This window comes from Chiloscyllium punctatum, chromosome 39 (genome assembly GCF_047496795.1).
Source record: "Chiloscyllium punctatum isolate Juve2018m chromosome 39, sChiPun1.3, whole genome shotgun sequence".
Lineage (NCBI taxonomy): Eukaryota > Metazoa > Chordata > Chondrichthyes > Orectolobiformes > Hemiscylliidae > Chiloscyllium > Chiloscyllium punctatum.
In genome coordinates, this window is record NC_092777.1 from 55,963,986 (window position 1) to 55,981,522 (window position 17,537).

The 17,537-nt window shown below is 43.3% G+C and overlaps 1 protein-coding gene across 4 annotated transcripts in view; it reads right to left on the minus strand.

Annotated features, from left to right (window-relative positions):
- Positions 1-9,074: 9,074 nt before the first annotated feature.
- aatkb (apoptosis-associated tyrosine kinase b) overlaps positions 9,075-17,537 on the minus strand; it is a 404,882-nt gene continuing 396,419 nt past the window's right edge. For all 4 annotated transcript variants that reach the window (XM_072558766.1, XM_072558767.1, XM_072558765.1 and 1 more), the window contains 3 exons: positions 15,640-15,802; positions 12,729-12,956; positions 9,075-10,179 (listed from right to left, as the gene is read on the minus strand). In XM_072558766.1, coding sequence (XP_072414867.1) covers positions 10,151-10,179; positions 12,729-12,956; positions 15,640-15,802 — 420 coding nt within the window. In that variant the 3' untranslated portion in view covers positions 9,075-10,150. The remainder of the gene's footprint in view (positions 10,180-12,728; positions 12,957-15,639; positions 15,803-17,537) is intronic.

The window sequence follows — 17,537 nt, forward strand, 5'->3', positions numbered from 1 at the left end:
TCCCCGACCCCAGGGAAAAGACTTGGTCTATTTATCCTATCCATGCCCCTCATAATTTTGTAAACCTCTATAAGGTCACCCCTCAGCCTCCGACGCTCCAGGGAAAACAGCCCCAGCCTGTTCAGCCTCTCCGTGTAGCTCAGATCCTCCAACCCTGGCAACATCCTTGTAAGTCTTTTCTGAACCCTTTCATATTTGGCAACATCTTTCCAATAGGAAGGAGACCAAAATTGCACGCAATATTCCAACAGTGGCCTAACCAATGTCCTGTAGAGCCACAACATGACCTCCCAACTCCTGTACTCAATACTCTGACCAATAAAGGAAACCATACCAAATGCCACCTTCACTATCCTATCTACCTGCAACTCCACTTTCAAGGACCTATGAACCTGCACTCCAAGGTCTCTCTTCAGCAACACTCCCTAGGACCTTACCATTAAGTGTATAAGTCCTGCTAAGATTTGCTTTCCCAAAATGCAGCACCTCGCTTTTATCTGAATTAAATCTCATCTGCCACTTCTCAGCCCATTGGCCCATCTGGTCCAGATCCTGTTGTAATCTGAGGTAACCCTCTTCGTCCACTACACCTCCAACTTTGGTGTCATCTGCAAACTTACTAACTGTACCTCTTGTGCTCGCATCCAAATCATTTATGTAAATGACAAAAAGTAGAGGACCCAGCACCGATCCTTGTGGCACTCCACTGGTCGCAGGCCTCCAGTCTGAAAAACAACCCTCCACCTCCACCACCATCACCCTCTGTCTTCTACCTTTTGAGCCAGTTCTGTATCCAAATGGCTAGTTCTCCCTGTATTCTATGAGATCTAACCTTGCTAATCAGTCTCCCATGGGGAACCTTGTCGAACGCCTTACTGAAGTCCATATAGATCACATTTACCGCTCTGCCCTCATCAATCTTCTTTGTTATTTCTTCAATAAACTCAATCAAGTTTGTGAGACATGATTTCCCACGCATAAAACCATGTTGACTATCCCGAATCAGTCCTTGCCTTTCCAAATACCTGTACATCCTTTCCCTCAGGATTCCCTCCAACAACTTATCAGAGGTCATGCTCACCGATCTATAGTTCCCTGGCTTGTCTTTAATGCCCTTCTTAAACAGTGGCACCACGTTTGCCAACCTCCAGTCTTCCGGCACCTCTCCTGTGACTATCGATGATACAAATATCTCAGCAAGAGGCCCAGCAATCACTTCTCCTAGCTTCCCACTGAGTTCTCGGGTACACCTGATCAAGTCCTGGGGATTTATCCACCTTTAACCGTTTCAAGACATCCAGCACTTCCTCCTCTGTACTCTGGACATTTTTGCAAGATGTCACCATCTATTTCCCTACAGTCTATATCTTTCATATCCTTTTCCACAGTAAATACTGATGCAAAGTATTCATTTAGTATTTCCCCCATTTTCTTTGGCTCCACACAAAGGCCGCCTTGCTAATCTTTGAGGAGCCCTATTCTCTCCCTCGTTACCCTTTTGTCCTTAATATATTTGTAAAAACCCTTTGGATTCTGCTTAATTCTATTTGCCAAAGCTATCTCCTGTCCTCGTTTTGCCCTCCTGATTTCCCCCTTAAGTATACTCCGACTTTCTTTATACTAAGGATTCACTCGATCTATCCTGTCTATATGCTTCCTGCTTTTTCTTAACCAAACCCTCAATTTCTTTAGTCATACAGCATTTCCTATACCTACCAGCCTTCCCTTTCACCCTGACAGGAATGTACTTTCTCTGGATTCTTGTTATCTCATTTCTGAAGGCTTCCCATTTTCCAGCCATCATTTTACCTGCGAACATCTGCCTCCAATCTGCTTTCGAAAATTCCTGCCTAATACCGTCAAAATTGGCCTTTCTCCAATTTTTAACTTCAACTTTTAGATCTGGTCTAACCTTTTCCATCACTATTTTAAAACGAATAGAATTATGGTCGCTGGCCCCAAAGTGCTCCCCCACTGACACCTCAGTCACCTGCCCTGCCTTATTTCCCAAGAATAGGTCAAGTTTTGTACCTTCTCTGTCGGTGTATCGACATACTGAATCAGAAAATTGTCTTGTACATACTTAAGAAATTCCTCTCCATCTAAACCTTTAACACTCTGGCAGTCATAGTCTATGTCTGGAAAGTTAAAATCCCCTACCCTATCTACCCTATTATTGTTACAGATGGCGGAGATCTCCTTACAAATTTGTTTCTCAATTTCCCTCTGACTGTTGGGGGGTGTATAATACAATCCCAATAAGGTGATCATCCCTTTCTTATTTCTCAGTTCCACCCAAATAACTTCCCTGGATGTATTTCCAGGAATATCCTCCCTCAGTACAGCTGTAATGCTATCCCTTATCAAAAATGCCACTCCCCTCTCTTGCCTCCCCTTCTATCCTTCCTGTAGCATTTGTATCCTGGAACATTAAGCTGCCAGTCCTGCCCATCCCTGAGCCATGTTTCCGTAATTGCTATGATATCCTAGTCCCATGTTTCTAACCGTACCCTGAGTTCATCTGCCTTCCCTATTAGGCCCCTTGTATTGAAATAAATGCAGTTTAATTTATTAGTCCTACCTTGTCCCTGCCTGCCCTGACTGTTTGACCCACTTCTGTTCTCAACTGTACCAGTCTCAGATCGATCTCTTTCCTCCCTATCTCCCTGGGTGCCACCTCCCCCCCGCCCCCCCCCCCCCCCACCCCCACCTTACTACTTTAAATCCTCCCAAGCAGTTCTAGCAAATTTCCCTGCCAGTATATTGGTCCACTTCCAATTTAGGTGCAATCCGTCCTTCTTGTACAGGTCACTTCTACCCCAAAAGAGATTCCAATGATCCAAAAATGTGAATCCTTCTCCCATACACCAGCTCCTCAGCCATGCATTCATCTGCTCTAACCTCCTATTCCTGCCCTCACTAGCTTGTAGCACTGGGAGTAATCCAGATATTACTACCCTTGGGGACCTCCTTTGTAAATTTCTGCCTAACTCTCTGTAGTATCCCTTAAGAATCTCAACCTTTTCCCTTCCAATGTCGTTGGTTTCAATGTGGACAATGACCTCCTGCTGGCCCCTCTCCCTCGTGAGAACATTCTGCACCCTCTCTGAGACATCCTTGATCCTGACACCAGGGAAACAACGCACCATTCTGCTTTTTCTCTGTTGGCCACAGAAACGTCTGTCTGTACCTCTGACTACAGAATCCCCTAACACAATTGATCTCTTGGAAGCCGACGTACCCCTCATTGCATTAGAGCCAGTCTCAATACCAGAAACTTGGTTGTTCGTGCTACGTTCCCCTGAGAATCCATCACCCCCTACATTTTCCAAAACAGCATACCTGTTTGAAATGACTCCTGCACTAGCTGCCTACCTCTCTCACCCTTCCTGGAGTTAACCTATCTATGTGACTGTATCTGAGACTTCCTCCACCTCCACCCACCCCCCCCTTCCTATAACTGCCATCCATCACATACTGTTGGTGTTGCAAATTCCTCATTGCTTTTATCTGTCTCTCCAACCGATCCACTCGATCTGATAAAATTCGCATCCTCAGTAACCCTTAAACTCTTTAAACTCCCACATCTGACAAGAAGTACATATCACTGCAAATGTCAGTTTTGCTCCTTCACAATCTACAGATCTAGAAAATAACACCGTCTTATTCCTCTATAAACACTGCCCCAGGTTAAATTAATAGCTATGGCTTATATTTTAAGTTTAATCAAGAGACTTCTCTCCAAAAACATATAGTCAAGAAAGAACCCACTATACTCAGTACTGTAGCCTTTCTCTTGGACAGACTTAAAACAACAATTAACTTATCTGAATCTGTGCATGTGACTAAACGGGGTGATTCTCAACCTTCTCACAGACTCAGTCTTTGATCCTGATTTTCAAAAGTCAACCTTTATGACCGTTGGACATATGGGACAGGAAGTCCCACAGGATTGTGGTATGTTTCCAGATTGGTTTCCTTTTGCTTCTTTCACTGCTTTGTCTTTTGGGCATTGTGACTGAGAGCCTGCTGCAGCTTTGATGGGCACATTGTTGTCACTGTGTGCACTTGGCAGTAAGCTGCTGCTCGTCATTGATGTCAATGTTCCCACATTCTAGGGAGCTCTCCATAGTGTCTTTGTTGCATTTTCCTTTGGGATACTGGCCAATTGAGTATTACCAAATCCAAAACATTACACAATATTTCAGTTAGGCTGGCGTTTATATTTACCAGGCTTGGTGAAGTGTGTATGTGAGTGTGATAGAGTATAAGCCTGTGAAAGGGTTAGTGTGGGGTTGGTGTAGGTGTGTGTGTATGAGAGAGCATATGCACGAGAGGGTCCATGTGAGACTATATAAGAGAGAGTGCGTGTGTGTGTGAGTGAGAGAGAGAGACTGTACAGTGACATGAACCTAAGATCCCGGTTGAGCCAATCCTCATGGGTACTGAAATTAGCAATCCGCCTCTGCTCAGCCACTCTGCGTTGTTGTCTATCCCAACATCCAGAGGATGGTCACCCAAAGTTCCAAGGCTGAATGTCCCGACTGCTGAAGTGTTCCCCGACTGGGAGGGAACATCCCTGTCTGGTGATTGTTGTGCAGTGCTCATTCATCCGTTGCCGTAGCCTCTGCTTGGTTTCCCCAATGTACCATGCCTCAGGACATCCTTGCCTGCAGCGTATGAGATAGACAATGTTGAGTCACATGAGTACCTGCTGCACACATGGTGAGTAGTGTCCTCACATATAATACTAGTATCCATGTTCGACACCCTGAAATGTCTTGCAGTGGTTGCCCTGACAGGCTTGTACGGCCAGGCCTGAAGGTTGGGCAGTTTGCTGTGAACAATCGTTTCTTTAAGGTTTGATGGTTGTTTAAAGGTGAGAAGTGGAGGCTGTCGGGAAGATCTTGGTGAGGTGCTCATCCTCATCAATAATGTGTTGCAGGCTGCGAAGAAAATGGCGTAGTTTTTCGGCTCCCAGGAAGTACTGGACAATGAAGGTTGCAGCTTGTGTCTGCCTCCCGGGGAGGTCATTATGGTTTCTCACTGTGGCACATTGGGACTGGCGATCAATGAGTTGAGCATTGTACCTATTTCTTATGAGGGCATCCTTGAGCACCTTCAGGTGTCTGTCACGATCCTGCTCATCTGAACAGATCCGGTGTGTGCACAGGACTTGTCCATTGTCCAACATGTTGTAATATGTTTCAGGTGGAAGCTAGAGAAGTGTAGCATTGTGAGATTATCAGTGGGTTTGTGTTAGAGTGAGGAAGTGAGGTGCTCATTCTTGATTGAGGAGTATGTATCCAAGAATGGAACAGATACTAAAGAGTCGTCCATGGTAAATCTGATGGTGGGATGAAACTTGTTGATATCACTGTGTAGTTGTTTCAGTGACTCCTCACTGTGGGTCCAGAGGAAGAAAATGTTGTCAATATACCTGATGTGTAGTGCTGGTTGGAGGTCCTGTGCAGCAGAGAAGTCTTGTTCAAGCTTGTGCATGAAAATGTTGGCACATTGGTATGCAAATTTGGTCCCCTGGCTGTCTGTGTGTCTGCATGAAGAACTGGTCGTCAAAGGTGAAAATGTGATCGAGGATAAAGCAGGTGAGTTGTAGGATGGTGCTCAGAGACTGGCAATTGTCAGTGTTGAGTACTGAGGCTGTTGCTGCGACGCCGTCATTGTGGGGGATGCTGGTGTAGAGTGCTGAAACACCCATTGTGACAAGGAATGTTCCAGGTTCGACTGGTCCGTGGGTGCTGAGTTTCTGTAAGAAAACTAGTGTTGCAACAGAAGCTGAAGGTCCCCTGTCCAAAGGATTTCAAGATGCCGTCAACATAGCCAGAGAGGTTCTCACACAGAGTCCCATTGCATGATATGATGGGACATCCTGGTGTGTTGGCATTGTGTATCTTTGGAAGGCAGTAGAAGTCCTCTATGTGAGAAGTATGTGGGATGAGGGCGCGTAGGGAACTCTGAAGGACTGAATCAAAAGTTCTGATCAATGTGTTTAGTTCACGGGTGTGTCCTTTGGTTGGATCGGCTAGTAGTTGCCTCTAGTGTTCCTGGATATTCAGTTGTCTGTACACTTTCTTGCAGTAATCTGTTTGGTTCTAAATGATGATGGATCCTCCTTTATTTATTGGTTTGATGACAATATTGTGATTGATTTTGAGAGCATCGGTGGTGTTGCATTGTGATTGGGTGATGTTCTGCTCTGCCTTGTGGGTGTGGCTGATGAATCTGCCATTCACACATTTTCTGAAGGTTTGAGCATTCATATCAAGCCCAGGCCTCTGGCCCACAGGTGGGATCCAAATCGACGACTCCTTTGGTTACTCCTTTATGGATCTCTCTGACTGTTCCGGTTCATCGGTTGGCTCATTGGAATCCCTGCTGACATCTTGGAAGAATTCCAGGAGTCTCATTCATCTGATAAATTCCTCTGTGTCTGCTGCAAGACCAATGGGGTCTGTTTTGGTGGTGGGGCAGAAATTGAGCCTTCGGCTGAGACCTTCAATCTCTTCTAGTTGAAAGGTGTGGTCTGATAAATTGATGATCAATTTCTTTGTGGTGATGACATTTTCAACTTTGGTGCCAGGGGAGGCTTGGCTACTGCTGGTGGGGATGCCAGGTTTCTCCAGTTTCTTGGTCGTGTTGTGCATGTATGTGGTGTAGTTCTGTGGCCTTACCTGCTTGGCAATGTCCCGTAATGGTACTGCTGTATCCTGAGTGCAGGCTGAGAGCGTGGACTCTACCTTGATTATGGCGCCTGCTATAGAGTTAGTGCACAAGATGATTGAGGAGTTTGCGAGAGATGCGGTGGCAAAGTCTCTCCGCATAGTCTGTGTCAAAGGTCAACTTGAGTGGGTTTGTGATCCGTAATCCTTTTGGGATCTTTCCTGCTTCCTTGCATTTCTGCAGAAACTTGATGTCTGTATCGACATAGTCATAGAGATGTACATGTTTGATCTTCTTGGAGATCCTGTCCACTATGAGCCAGTGGTTAGTAGTGTTGATGGTAGCCATGATGTGGAAGAGCCGGTGTTGGACTGGTTCAACACACACACATATAAGTCTGTGGGGTGAATTTGTATTTGCAGATGCATTCTGTGTGCATTTTTGAGCAAAAATCTGCAGGCAATTAATCCATGTAATATTTTGTAAATTCCACTTTGGAAAGGGAACCAGTCTGACTCAAGATTGGAGTATAGACAGACTGTAACCTCACAGCTCTTAATGCATTGTCTGAGCTAAGATGTCACCTTTTTTTTATAAAACCTTAAGTTATCTCGAGAATGTGACTTGAAAGTAGTTCTGGGATTTACATATTAATGAACTGAAACCTGCAACCCATTCTAAAAGATGAAAGACTTAACAGCAGTCTAGGTTTGTTCAATATATTGTTTCAGTTGCATGACACTGTAACCTTTTGCTATAAATTCTGTGTCTTGTGGTCCTGCTCCAGAACCACCTGATGAAAGAGCAGTGCTCTGAAAGCTAGTGCTTCCAAATGAACCTGTTGGACGATAAAGCTGGGTGTTGTGTGATTTTTAACTTTGTCCACCCCAGTCTAACACTGGCACATCATTCCACATCATTTCGTTGAAAAGTCAGGCCACTTTCCTCACCTTGGGGTTTCTTTTTGAAGTTCAACCATATTGGTGAGGTTGGGGTTAATGTGGAACAGAGATTCACTGTCCTGTTGTAATCTGACATCTGAGTGCTTGCTGTTAACGCTGAGTGCAGAGAAATGGAAAGTCTATTGCATTTAAATCCATCACTTGAACGCAAAAAATAACTCACCTAATTTAAAATTAAAACAAGCTTCCTGCTGGATTTAACAAAAGAACTGCATCTGCAGAAATCTCAATACACAATTGTAGCCTGCCTCTTAATAGCAGGCATTTAATATAAACATTCTCTAATTGCACATGATGCTGTCTATTTTATGATTTCCATTTAGTGACTGGATGCTGTTAAAGTCACTAATAATAGCTTCAGTGCTTCTCTTTTGACCTTTTTCTAATTTTAATTGACTCACTTGATATACACAGCGATAACAATAATTGTTTATCCGCATTAGACAAGCCAATAATTACTGTTTGTCAATTCTCTACAATAACTGAGCAGCCATGCTGGAAGTGAAAGAGAATCAGCTATCCTCTTGACACCTCCAACACAAGATCAGTGGGTGAAAAACATCCCACATAATTTCCGTAGATGTTACATATGATCCCTACAATAGCTTGAGCAAAAGAAGCAGTAGAACAGTAGCAACAGAGTGAAATTCCCTTAAATGTAAAAGTGTTTATTATTCTACCAGTTTGCCTGAAGTGTTATAGGAAGGGGTTTTGTTTATGTTATTAATATACAATTTTATAATTTTGCATTTTATTCCTCCCACATTGAGATTTAAAGATAAATGTGAAGCTTTCTTGTCAAAACATTGAAAAGTTTTTCTGAAGGTAACTGTTCCGTTCCTTCTGGTTTATTAATAGGTTGGGTTTTTAATACCACCTGATCTTCTGTGGCATCAATCTGTAATAGAGATTGGGCTGGCAATGATGTCAAACTGTCAGTACTTGATGCCATTACGCTGTTGAAATTGATAGCAAAATGCACAAAATTACACAGAACTCCAAACGTTGCTGTCAATTATCCTACTTCTGCACTATTTAGGTTTTGCAGATAGCAATTGACATTATTGTGGTTTTCTACATTAGCCCAAGCAAACTGTATCAGGATTGTGATGGGGCCCTTTCAGATAGAGAGCAGGAGAAATTCTTCACGCTGAGGATTGCAGAACTTTGAAACTCTCTGCCACAGGTGGAGACATGCCATCAAATATTTTCAGGCAGTGGCAGATAGATTGTTGTTGGGTAAGAGAACCAATGGTTATCTGAAGTAGGTGGAAATATGGAAGTTGAAACACCAATTGATCATCCATGATTCCATTAAATGTCAGAAATGGCTGAGAGGCCGAATGGTCTACTTCTGATCCTAATTCTGGACTTTCTCATTAATTGCGAAGCAAAGAACGAGCCAGGCAGGCAACATAAAAAGAACAAATGTAAGATATTGTAAAAAGTTTATTAGTCTGGCGATTTAAACCACATGCTGCTAGCTAAATGGAAATAAAACACTGAAGAGCAGTAATGACCCGTATTGATCAGTTATACAAAGTACTAACAGCTGTGACATTTCAAAGACAGCCTTGCTCACTGGCATCATGCAACCGGTCATTTCTTTAATATAATAAATGTTGCGTCTGTATAGCTTGATGAGGGAGGCAAAAAATTGCTACATATTCAGCGTCTCCTTTGTACTGTGACACGACAGCTTAAAGCCATACAGGTAGCAACTAATGTAGCTAGGGGCTGCACATTTTTTACATCTCTTTGGCAACATTTACAATATATTCATCAGTAGTCTGAATGGTTTTACAAAAATAGTATAGAGATTGCAGTTTAACTGATTTTCTACACTATTCCATATCAAACGCGGAGAGGCAGAAACACTAAATACTGTGGACTGAATACTGAGAGGCATGTTCAATGGGACAACATTTGTACTGGGATGTGGGCAAAGAATACTGAGTAGCCTCATCCAAACACTTCTTATCTGATGCCCGAGCAGATGAGGACTATAAGCAGATGGCATTATTGGCAAAAATGGTTCATTACAAATGGAGCCTGGTACAGTCTGCAGTGTCTATTTTCAGAAAACCCTCACAGTTGCTGTGTGTTGGAAAGATCAGCTTTTTTCCTCACTGTGGTAGGCTTGTGACATGAACAGTCTCCTCCGTATAATAAAATATTTCCTGTCAGACAGAGTCTGCTCCATCCCCACATCGGCTTGCAGTGAAATCCTTGGAATCCTGGTTAAATACAGGCCGGCTGGAGAGGGGAGAGGGCCCAGACCACACTGAGGAGACTTGAGAATTGCGCAGCAACGTTAACTCCCACAAGGTCATTGTAACAGTGCGTCCACCTGTGCTAGCAGCCAAAAACTCGCAATCAAATTGTCCAACAATTCAAAGCAATTAAAGTCATAGTGCGAAACATTCATTTGCGGTTCTGTCAGATCTTGTCCATTCGCTTTTTTATTTTCCAAAAATTAGAATTCCAGTCCAGGCTCAATGTGTGAGTCATTCCCTTTCACCCTCCTCAATGCTTTCTGGAAGGAATCAGGGGGAAAAAAAAGGAATTAGAGACATCACTGAAATATCCACAACCTCAGCATGTCTCAAAGACTGTGCTGTGGGAATGTGGGAAAGGCAGTCCGAGCTTCCACAAACATCAGTCCTAATAATGACTAGGTGAACTGTTCTCAGGAATTGGATTAGTGGTGCTGGAAGAGCACAGCAATTCAGGCAGCATCCAACGAGCAGTGAAATCGACGTTTCGCTGCTCGTTGGATGCTGCCTGAACTGCTGTGCTCTTCCAGCACCACTAATCCAGTATTTGGTTTTCAGTATCTGCAGTCATTGTTTTTACCTTGTTCTCAGGAATTGGCTGATGGATAAATACTGGCCAGAATATTGTGTGTAAGTGTGTGTGTGTGTGTGTGGCTGGGGGGAAAGGGAGAGAGAGGTGTTGGGGGAGTCCCCAGAGTGTCCCAGGAAATTTGGATTGACAATGTGTACTTGTTTCAATCTGCTTGGTGTTTCAGAGGTGACCTTGCAGCAAGATTGCAGCACAGTAAGGCACAAGGTAAAAACAATGACTGCAGATGCTGGAAACCAGATTCTGGATTGATTGGTGCTGGAAGAGCACAGCAGTTCAGGCTTTTGCCCGAAACGTGGATTTCGCTGCTCCTTGGATGCTGCCTGAACTGCTGTGCTCTTCCAGCACCACTCAATCCAGTGTTGGATGTGGGCTGTGTTGTAGACGCCCAGCGCTGAGCTGCGACAATGTAATGTGTATTGGGAATTTTTTTACCTGACTGTCATGCCAGTACTTTAAGGATGTCTTATTTCCAACTCATTTTGTAAACTCTGTAAAGTAATGCAACTACTTTTAATTCCTCTTTTGTATCCAAGATTTGTAGCGAGGTACGTGTACCTTAACGGGCAGACACTGTAAAAGCTCTTCACGGGACTCTTCCTATTGTACACGTGACAGTAAAGGATATTCTATCTCTAATTCTATTCTGGCCCATTGTTCACCTATTGCCAATCTGGGAATTATTTAGAATTCCTTGCTGGTCAGGTATTTCTTAAAATCTGTCCAAGGGCTATTGTAGGCTCAGCTCGCATTTACTGTCCGTCCCCAAACTCCCTGGAGAGATTCCACATTTACTGATCGTCCCCAAACACCCTGGAGAGATTCCATGTTTACTGATCGTCCCTAATCACCCTGGAGAGATTCCACATTTACTGATCGTCCCTAATCACCCTGGAGAAATCCCACATTTACTGCCCGTCCCTAATCACCCTGGAGAGATTCCACATTTACTGCCTGTCCCTAATCACCCTGGAGAGATTCCACATTTACTGCCCGTCCCCAATCACCCTGGAGAGATTCCACATTTATTGCTCGTCCCTAATCACCCTGGAGAGATTCCACATTTATTGCTCGTCCCTAATCACCCTGGAGAGATTCTACATTTACTGCCCGTCCCTAATCACCCTGGAGAGGTTACACATTTATTGTCCGTCCCTAATCAGTCTGTAGAGATTCCACATTTACTGCCCGTCCCCAATCACCCTGGAGTGGTTCCACATTTACTGCTCGTCCCTAAACACCCTGCAGAGATTCTCCAAATAGTCGTCATGACACAGAGAAGGAACGACAGGCATGCAAGCACACATCTCGTTTGAACAGAGTTTCTAAAGACACATCAGGGTCCATGTTCAGTTTAGATTTCTTGGAGCTGCCTGTGATTAAGAAGCAATGGGCACTGACTTCACATGGGTCCATCCAGTCAATTCATTTCAGAGGGCACTCAGCCAGTGGGAGCAGTGACCTCGGGAGACATCTGGATCTTTGTCAGGGTTCACATGGCTTGGCTATGGTGCATGAGCAGTTAAAAACTCCGACTCCTCAGTCAACTGCGGCCGTATCTGGGGTGAAATTCAGACAATGGGTACATCGGGAATCTTAGGCGAGGAGTCAGAAATTCAGAACTAGATACATTCAAAAGGCACCTCATTAAGAATCTGACTGCATCCACACACATAGAGATGCGAAATCTTCTACCTGTTTTATCTCAAAGCAGAATAATTGTTTCAGTGAGACAGATGCCAGTTTGTTTAGTGGGCCCCGTGGATCAACCACTGAAGGCATGGGTGGTAGGTGGTGGGGTGGTGGAAAGAGAAAGAGAGAGATGAATAGTCAGAGGGTCAGTCCTCTCACTTGCTGCCAGTGGAAAGATTTGAAGATCTGGAGGGACACGATACTATATTCTAACTTGTCCCAATTGAGGCGCAGCTTGGTCATCTGAAATTACCCACAGCTGTTCAGGATTGAAAGGCTGATGGAAATGTCAGCTGGGCTCACTCAGAGGGATAGTGTGGCATAATTTTACAGGCCAGGCATTTATACAGTCCTCAGGGTATCCTGAGAGACCGTATGGCCATTGAATTGCTTTTTGGAATGCAGTTCAGTAAGGGAACCATGTAAACATTTTGATAATTCTTTTCTTTAGGAAGAAGATTCCAGAGCCTCCGAAACAAAACCGTCAACCTGTTTCATTAGCAGGCCATTTGTAGAGTTCTTGCTTACCTCCAAGTGACTCAATTTCCGAGTCCAAGACATGAGTAATTGAGAACCGAGAGACAGTGGCCGGAGAGATAGTGAAGCGGGAGAAGTGGGTTTTCTGCGCCTGACTTTGTTCTAGCCCTGACGGAACAGCACCCGAGGCAGGGTCAGATGTCAAGGAGGAACCGTCAGGCTCTAACGATGACCGGACTGATACCAACGGAAAGTCATCATCCCACTCAAAGCCTCCACCTGACGCACATCGAAACATAGCACAGAAGTTAAATAGTGGTTTGACAATCAATTGGATATCCAAAAAAAGCAGAGTTTTAGAGTCACAGTTACAATGATGGAAACAATTTGACATTCAATAGGTCAACTCTTGATAACCACTCATTTCTCTCAGCAAGTTCATGCAATAAGTCAAGTCTTTACAATGGAAAGATTTTTGGCTTGATGCTTCTGGGAGTGCAAGACACCAAATTAGAAACATTTTCTATGATTTTCAATGTCAACAAAAAATGGTTTCGTCATGGTCTGAGAAGCTCCACACCAGCAGCATGCAAGTTAAAACTGTAACCAAGTGCCAACAGGAAGAAGAAAGTGGCAAGGTCCCAAGAGGACCCTGCTGTGAGAAGTTAAAAATCACACAACACCAGGTTATGGTCCAACAGGTTTATTTGGAAGCACCAGCTTTCAGAGCACTGATCCTCACCTGATGAAGGAGCAGTGCTCCAAAAGCTAGTGCTTCCAAATAAACCTGTTGAACTATAACCTGGTGTTGTGTGATTTTTTTAACTTTGTACACCCCAGGCCAACATAGGCACCTCCAAATCATGCCTGCTGTGAGAAATACATTTTCAGCACTGGATACTTGCTGTGAATGGCAACAGCCAGCAGAGGGCAGTCACAAGTAGACCATGGGGCAGATATGCGCAGGATACAGACACAGTGAGAGATTTAACAGTGGAAAGAGAAGACAGACACTTCTAGTAATAACAAACCCGAAGCACAATTGGTGCGTTATCTATCAGGTGCCACAACATATCTTATAAAATTCTTTGAAGAACTACAGAGGGATAATTGACGGAAGGGGTAGTGGATGTGGTCTATATGAATTCCAGAAAACATTTGATGTGAAAGGTCGAGGGAGCGAGGGCTTTTCTGATTGGAGTGAAGAAGGATGAGAGGTGACTTGATAGAGATGTACAAGATGATGAGGGGCATAGTAGAGTGAATAGAGACTTTTTCCCAGGGCAGAAACGTCAATCAAGAGGGGGCATAATTTGAAGGTGATTGGAGGAAGTTTTGTGGAGATGTCAGAGGTAGGTTCTTTCCACAGAGTGTGGTGTGTGGGTGGAATGCACTGCCAGTGGTGGGAGTGGAGTCAGAGACAATACGGACATTTAAGTGACTCTTGGAAAAGGCACATGGATGATAGTAAAATTAAGGACATGTAGGTTAGTTTGATCTTAGAGAAGGATAAAAGGTCGGCACAACATCGCGGGCTGAAGGGCCTGTACTGTGCTGTGTTCTATACTGCACTTGGTAGCACACTGCATTAAGGAGGATTGCTTCACATTAACTGGGAGATTACTGGGAAGTAAAAAGCCAAGCAATTTCAATTCCTCAGACTGGGTCTATGTTGCCGCTGATGGTATTTACTCTTGGCATAGGTAATTTGGGCTCAGAAAGTAAAGGGACTATTTAAGATCTGATGTTGAGATGTCATGACCTTGAGAAATACTGGATATTGTGACAGAGTCTGAAGACTGCAGGACGATATTGATGGATGGAATGGGCAGGTATAGAGAGAAAGGGAAAAATCATTGTATTATGTATTACAAATAGATTTTAATATTTTAAATGGAATTCATGATCAGAAAGACTTTATGAAGAGAATACAAATCTCTGGTAATAATTTGTACTTGGATAGTACCTTAGAAATATAGTGAAACATCCTCAATGTGCTTCATAGATCATCATCAAATAACATTTAACACCACATAAGGTAATATTACAAGCCATCAAAAGTTTGGATGGAGTGGTATGTTTCAAGAAGCTACTTATGGGAAGATACACAAATGCAACAATTGAAGGAGGAAATTCCAGACCTTAAGGCATCAACTAGGCCTAACCATCTTCAGCTGCTTTATCAATGACATTCTGTCTATCAGAAGGCCTGAAGTGGGGATGTGCTCTGATGCTATCCTCTCTGATCAATCTAAGCAGCAGCATAGGACACTAATAGAAGACATTTTAGTGAGTTTTGAGAAGATTTGTAGCTCAGGTTGAGGCTCTGGATGTAGGTTTGCTCACTGAGCTGGAAGGTTCATTTTCAGACGTTTCGTCACCGTAGTAGGTAACATCTTCAGAGAGCCTCCGGATGAAGCCTTTGTCCGGAAGCTCACTGAAGATGTTACCTAGTATGGTGACGAAATGTCTGAAAATGAACCTTCCAGCTCAGCGAGCAAAGCTACATCCAGAGAAGAAATTTTCACAAATATTTACAATGGGGCTGTTCAGATTGTTTTAAATCAGCTTGTTCCAGAAATGTTGTTAAACACCTCTGGAGCAGGTGGCACCTGAACATGTGACTCCTGGCTCAGAGGTGGGGACACTACCATAAGTGTCCTCATAGTCAGAAGCTATCATTATTGTTTCAACCTGTTCAAAGGTGGCTTTATACACCTTTGGAGCAGGTGAGACTTGAACCCTGGCCTCCTATTTCAGAGGTCAGGACATTACCACTGCACCACAAGCAGCTAACAGTGCTGCTAGCTCCAATCTCTTTGACTGTGTCTGTTGTCTGTCACGTAATGTCTGCCAAATTATTTCCAACAATGAGGAAGCAGTATTGAATATTTCCCAATCTGCAGCATATTGTAAATATATTGCTCAAACTGGAAGCTTTTGGTTTAGAAATTCAGATTACTTTCTTCAGAGGCATTCTCATCCGATGAATGTTTGGAAGTATTCTGCCCCTGTGTTGCCGTGGAAACACCAGTCCCTTTATTTTGCAACTCTTCAGGATGGTGCTGAAATGTTGGGTCAACATCTGGAATGTTCTGCTCACTGAGTTCACCCGTTGGACTTTCCTGAAACAAAATAATTCCACGTTTGAGTGCACTTCAAGTCACTGGCTGGTGATCTGCCACTTTCTATTTCTCCCTGGGAGACAGTATGGTTGAATTTAGAATACAGATAGAAAGTGTGAAGATAAAATCCAATACCAGGGTCCTGTACTTAAACAAGGGAGACTACAATAGGATGAGGGAGGAGGTGGCTAAATTAGACTGGAAGCAAAGACTTTATGATGGGACAGTTGATGAACAGTGGAGGACTTTCAAAGCAACTTTTGAAAGTGCTCAGTAAAAGAAAAAAAACAGTGAATAGGAAGGACTGTAGGAAAGGGGTAATCTGCCATAGGTGTCTAAGGAAATAAAGGAGGCTATCAAATTGAATAAGAAGGCATACAAAGTAGCCAAAATCTGTGAGAAACTAGAAGACTGGGAAAGCTTTAAAGGTCAACAGAAAGTCACAAAAAGAGCTATAAAGAAAAGTAAGATAGGTTATGAGAAAAAATTAGCCCAAAATATAAAGACAGATAGCAAACATTTCTGTAAAAATATAAAACAAAAAAGAGTGGCTGAAGTAAACATTGGTCCTTTCGAGGATGAGAAGGGGGATTAAGTAATGGGATATGAGGAAATGGCTGAGGCATTGAACAGGTATTTTGTATTGGTCTTCACAGTGGAGGACATGAATAACATGCCAGTAATTGACAAAGAGATGAAAGTAGGTGAGGACCTGGAAACAATCATTTGCACAAAGGGGTAGTGTTGGACAAGTTAATGGAGCTAAGGAATGTATCCCAGGGAACAGGAAGAGTTGGCAGGAGAAATAGCAACTGCACTCGTGGTAATTTTCCAAAATTCACTGGATTTTGGGGCAGTTCCAGAAGATGGAAAACAGCAAAAGTGATGCCATTGTTTAAGAAGGGTGGTAGGCAGAAGATGGGGATTTATAGACCTGTTAGATGAACTTCTGTAGTGCGGAAAATGCTTGAGTTTATTATCAAGGAAGAAATAGCAAGGCATCTGATAGAAATTGTCCCCTTGGGCAGATGCAGCATGGGTTCATGAGGGTCAGATTTAACTAATCTTTTGGAATTCTGTGAAGACATTATGAATACAGTGGACAACAGGCACCTAGTAGATATGGTGTAATTAGATTTCCAAAAGGCATTCGACAAGGGACAGCATAAAAGGCTGCTGCATAAAGTTAAGATGCAAGGGGTTAGAGGTAATGTATTAACATGGATAGAGGATTGGTTAACCAACAGAAAACAAAGAGCAGAGAGAAAGGAATGCTATTCTGGTTGGCAATAAGTGACTAATGATGTACCTCAGGGATCAGTGTTAGGACCGCAATTATTTACAATTTATATAGATGATTTGGAATTGGGCACCATGTGTAGTATGTCAAAGTTTGTGAATGACACTAAGATGAGTGTAGTATGTATGGTGGAGCAAAGTGTGTAGAGGACTGTGAAACTTTGCAAAGAGACACAGATACTAGTTTGAGTGGTCAAAGGATAACTAGTTAGTTATGGTAGGGGATTTTAACTTTCCAAACATCGACTGGGACTGCCATAGTGTTAAAGGTTTAGATGGAGAGGAATTTCTTAAGTGTGTACAAGACAATTTTCTGATTCAGTATGTGGATGTACCGACTAGAGAAGGTGCAAAACTTGACCTACTCTTGAGAAATAAGGCAGGGCAGGTGTCTGAGGTGTCAGTGGGAGAGCACTTTGGGGCCAGCAACCATAAT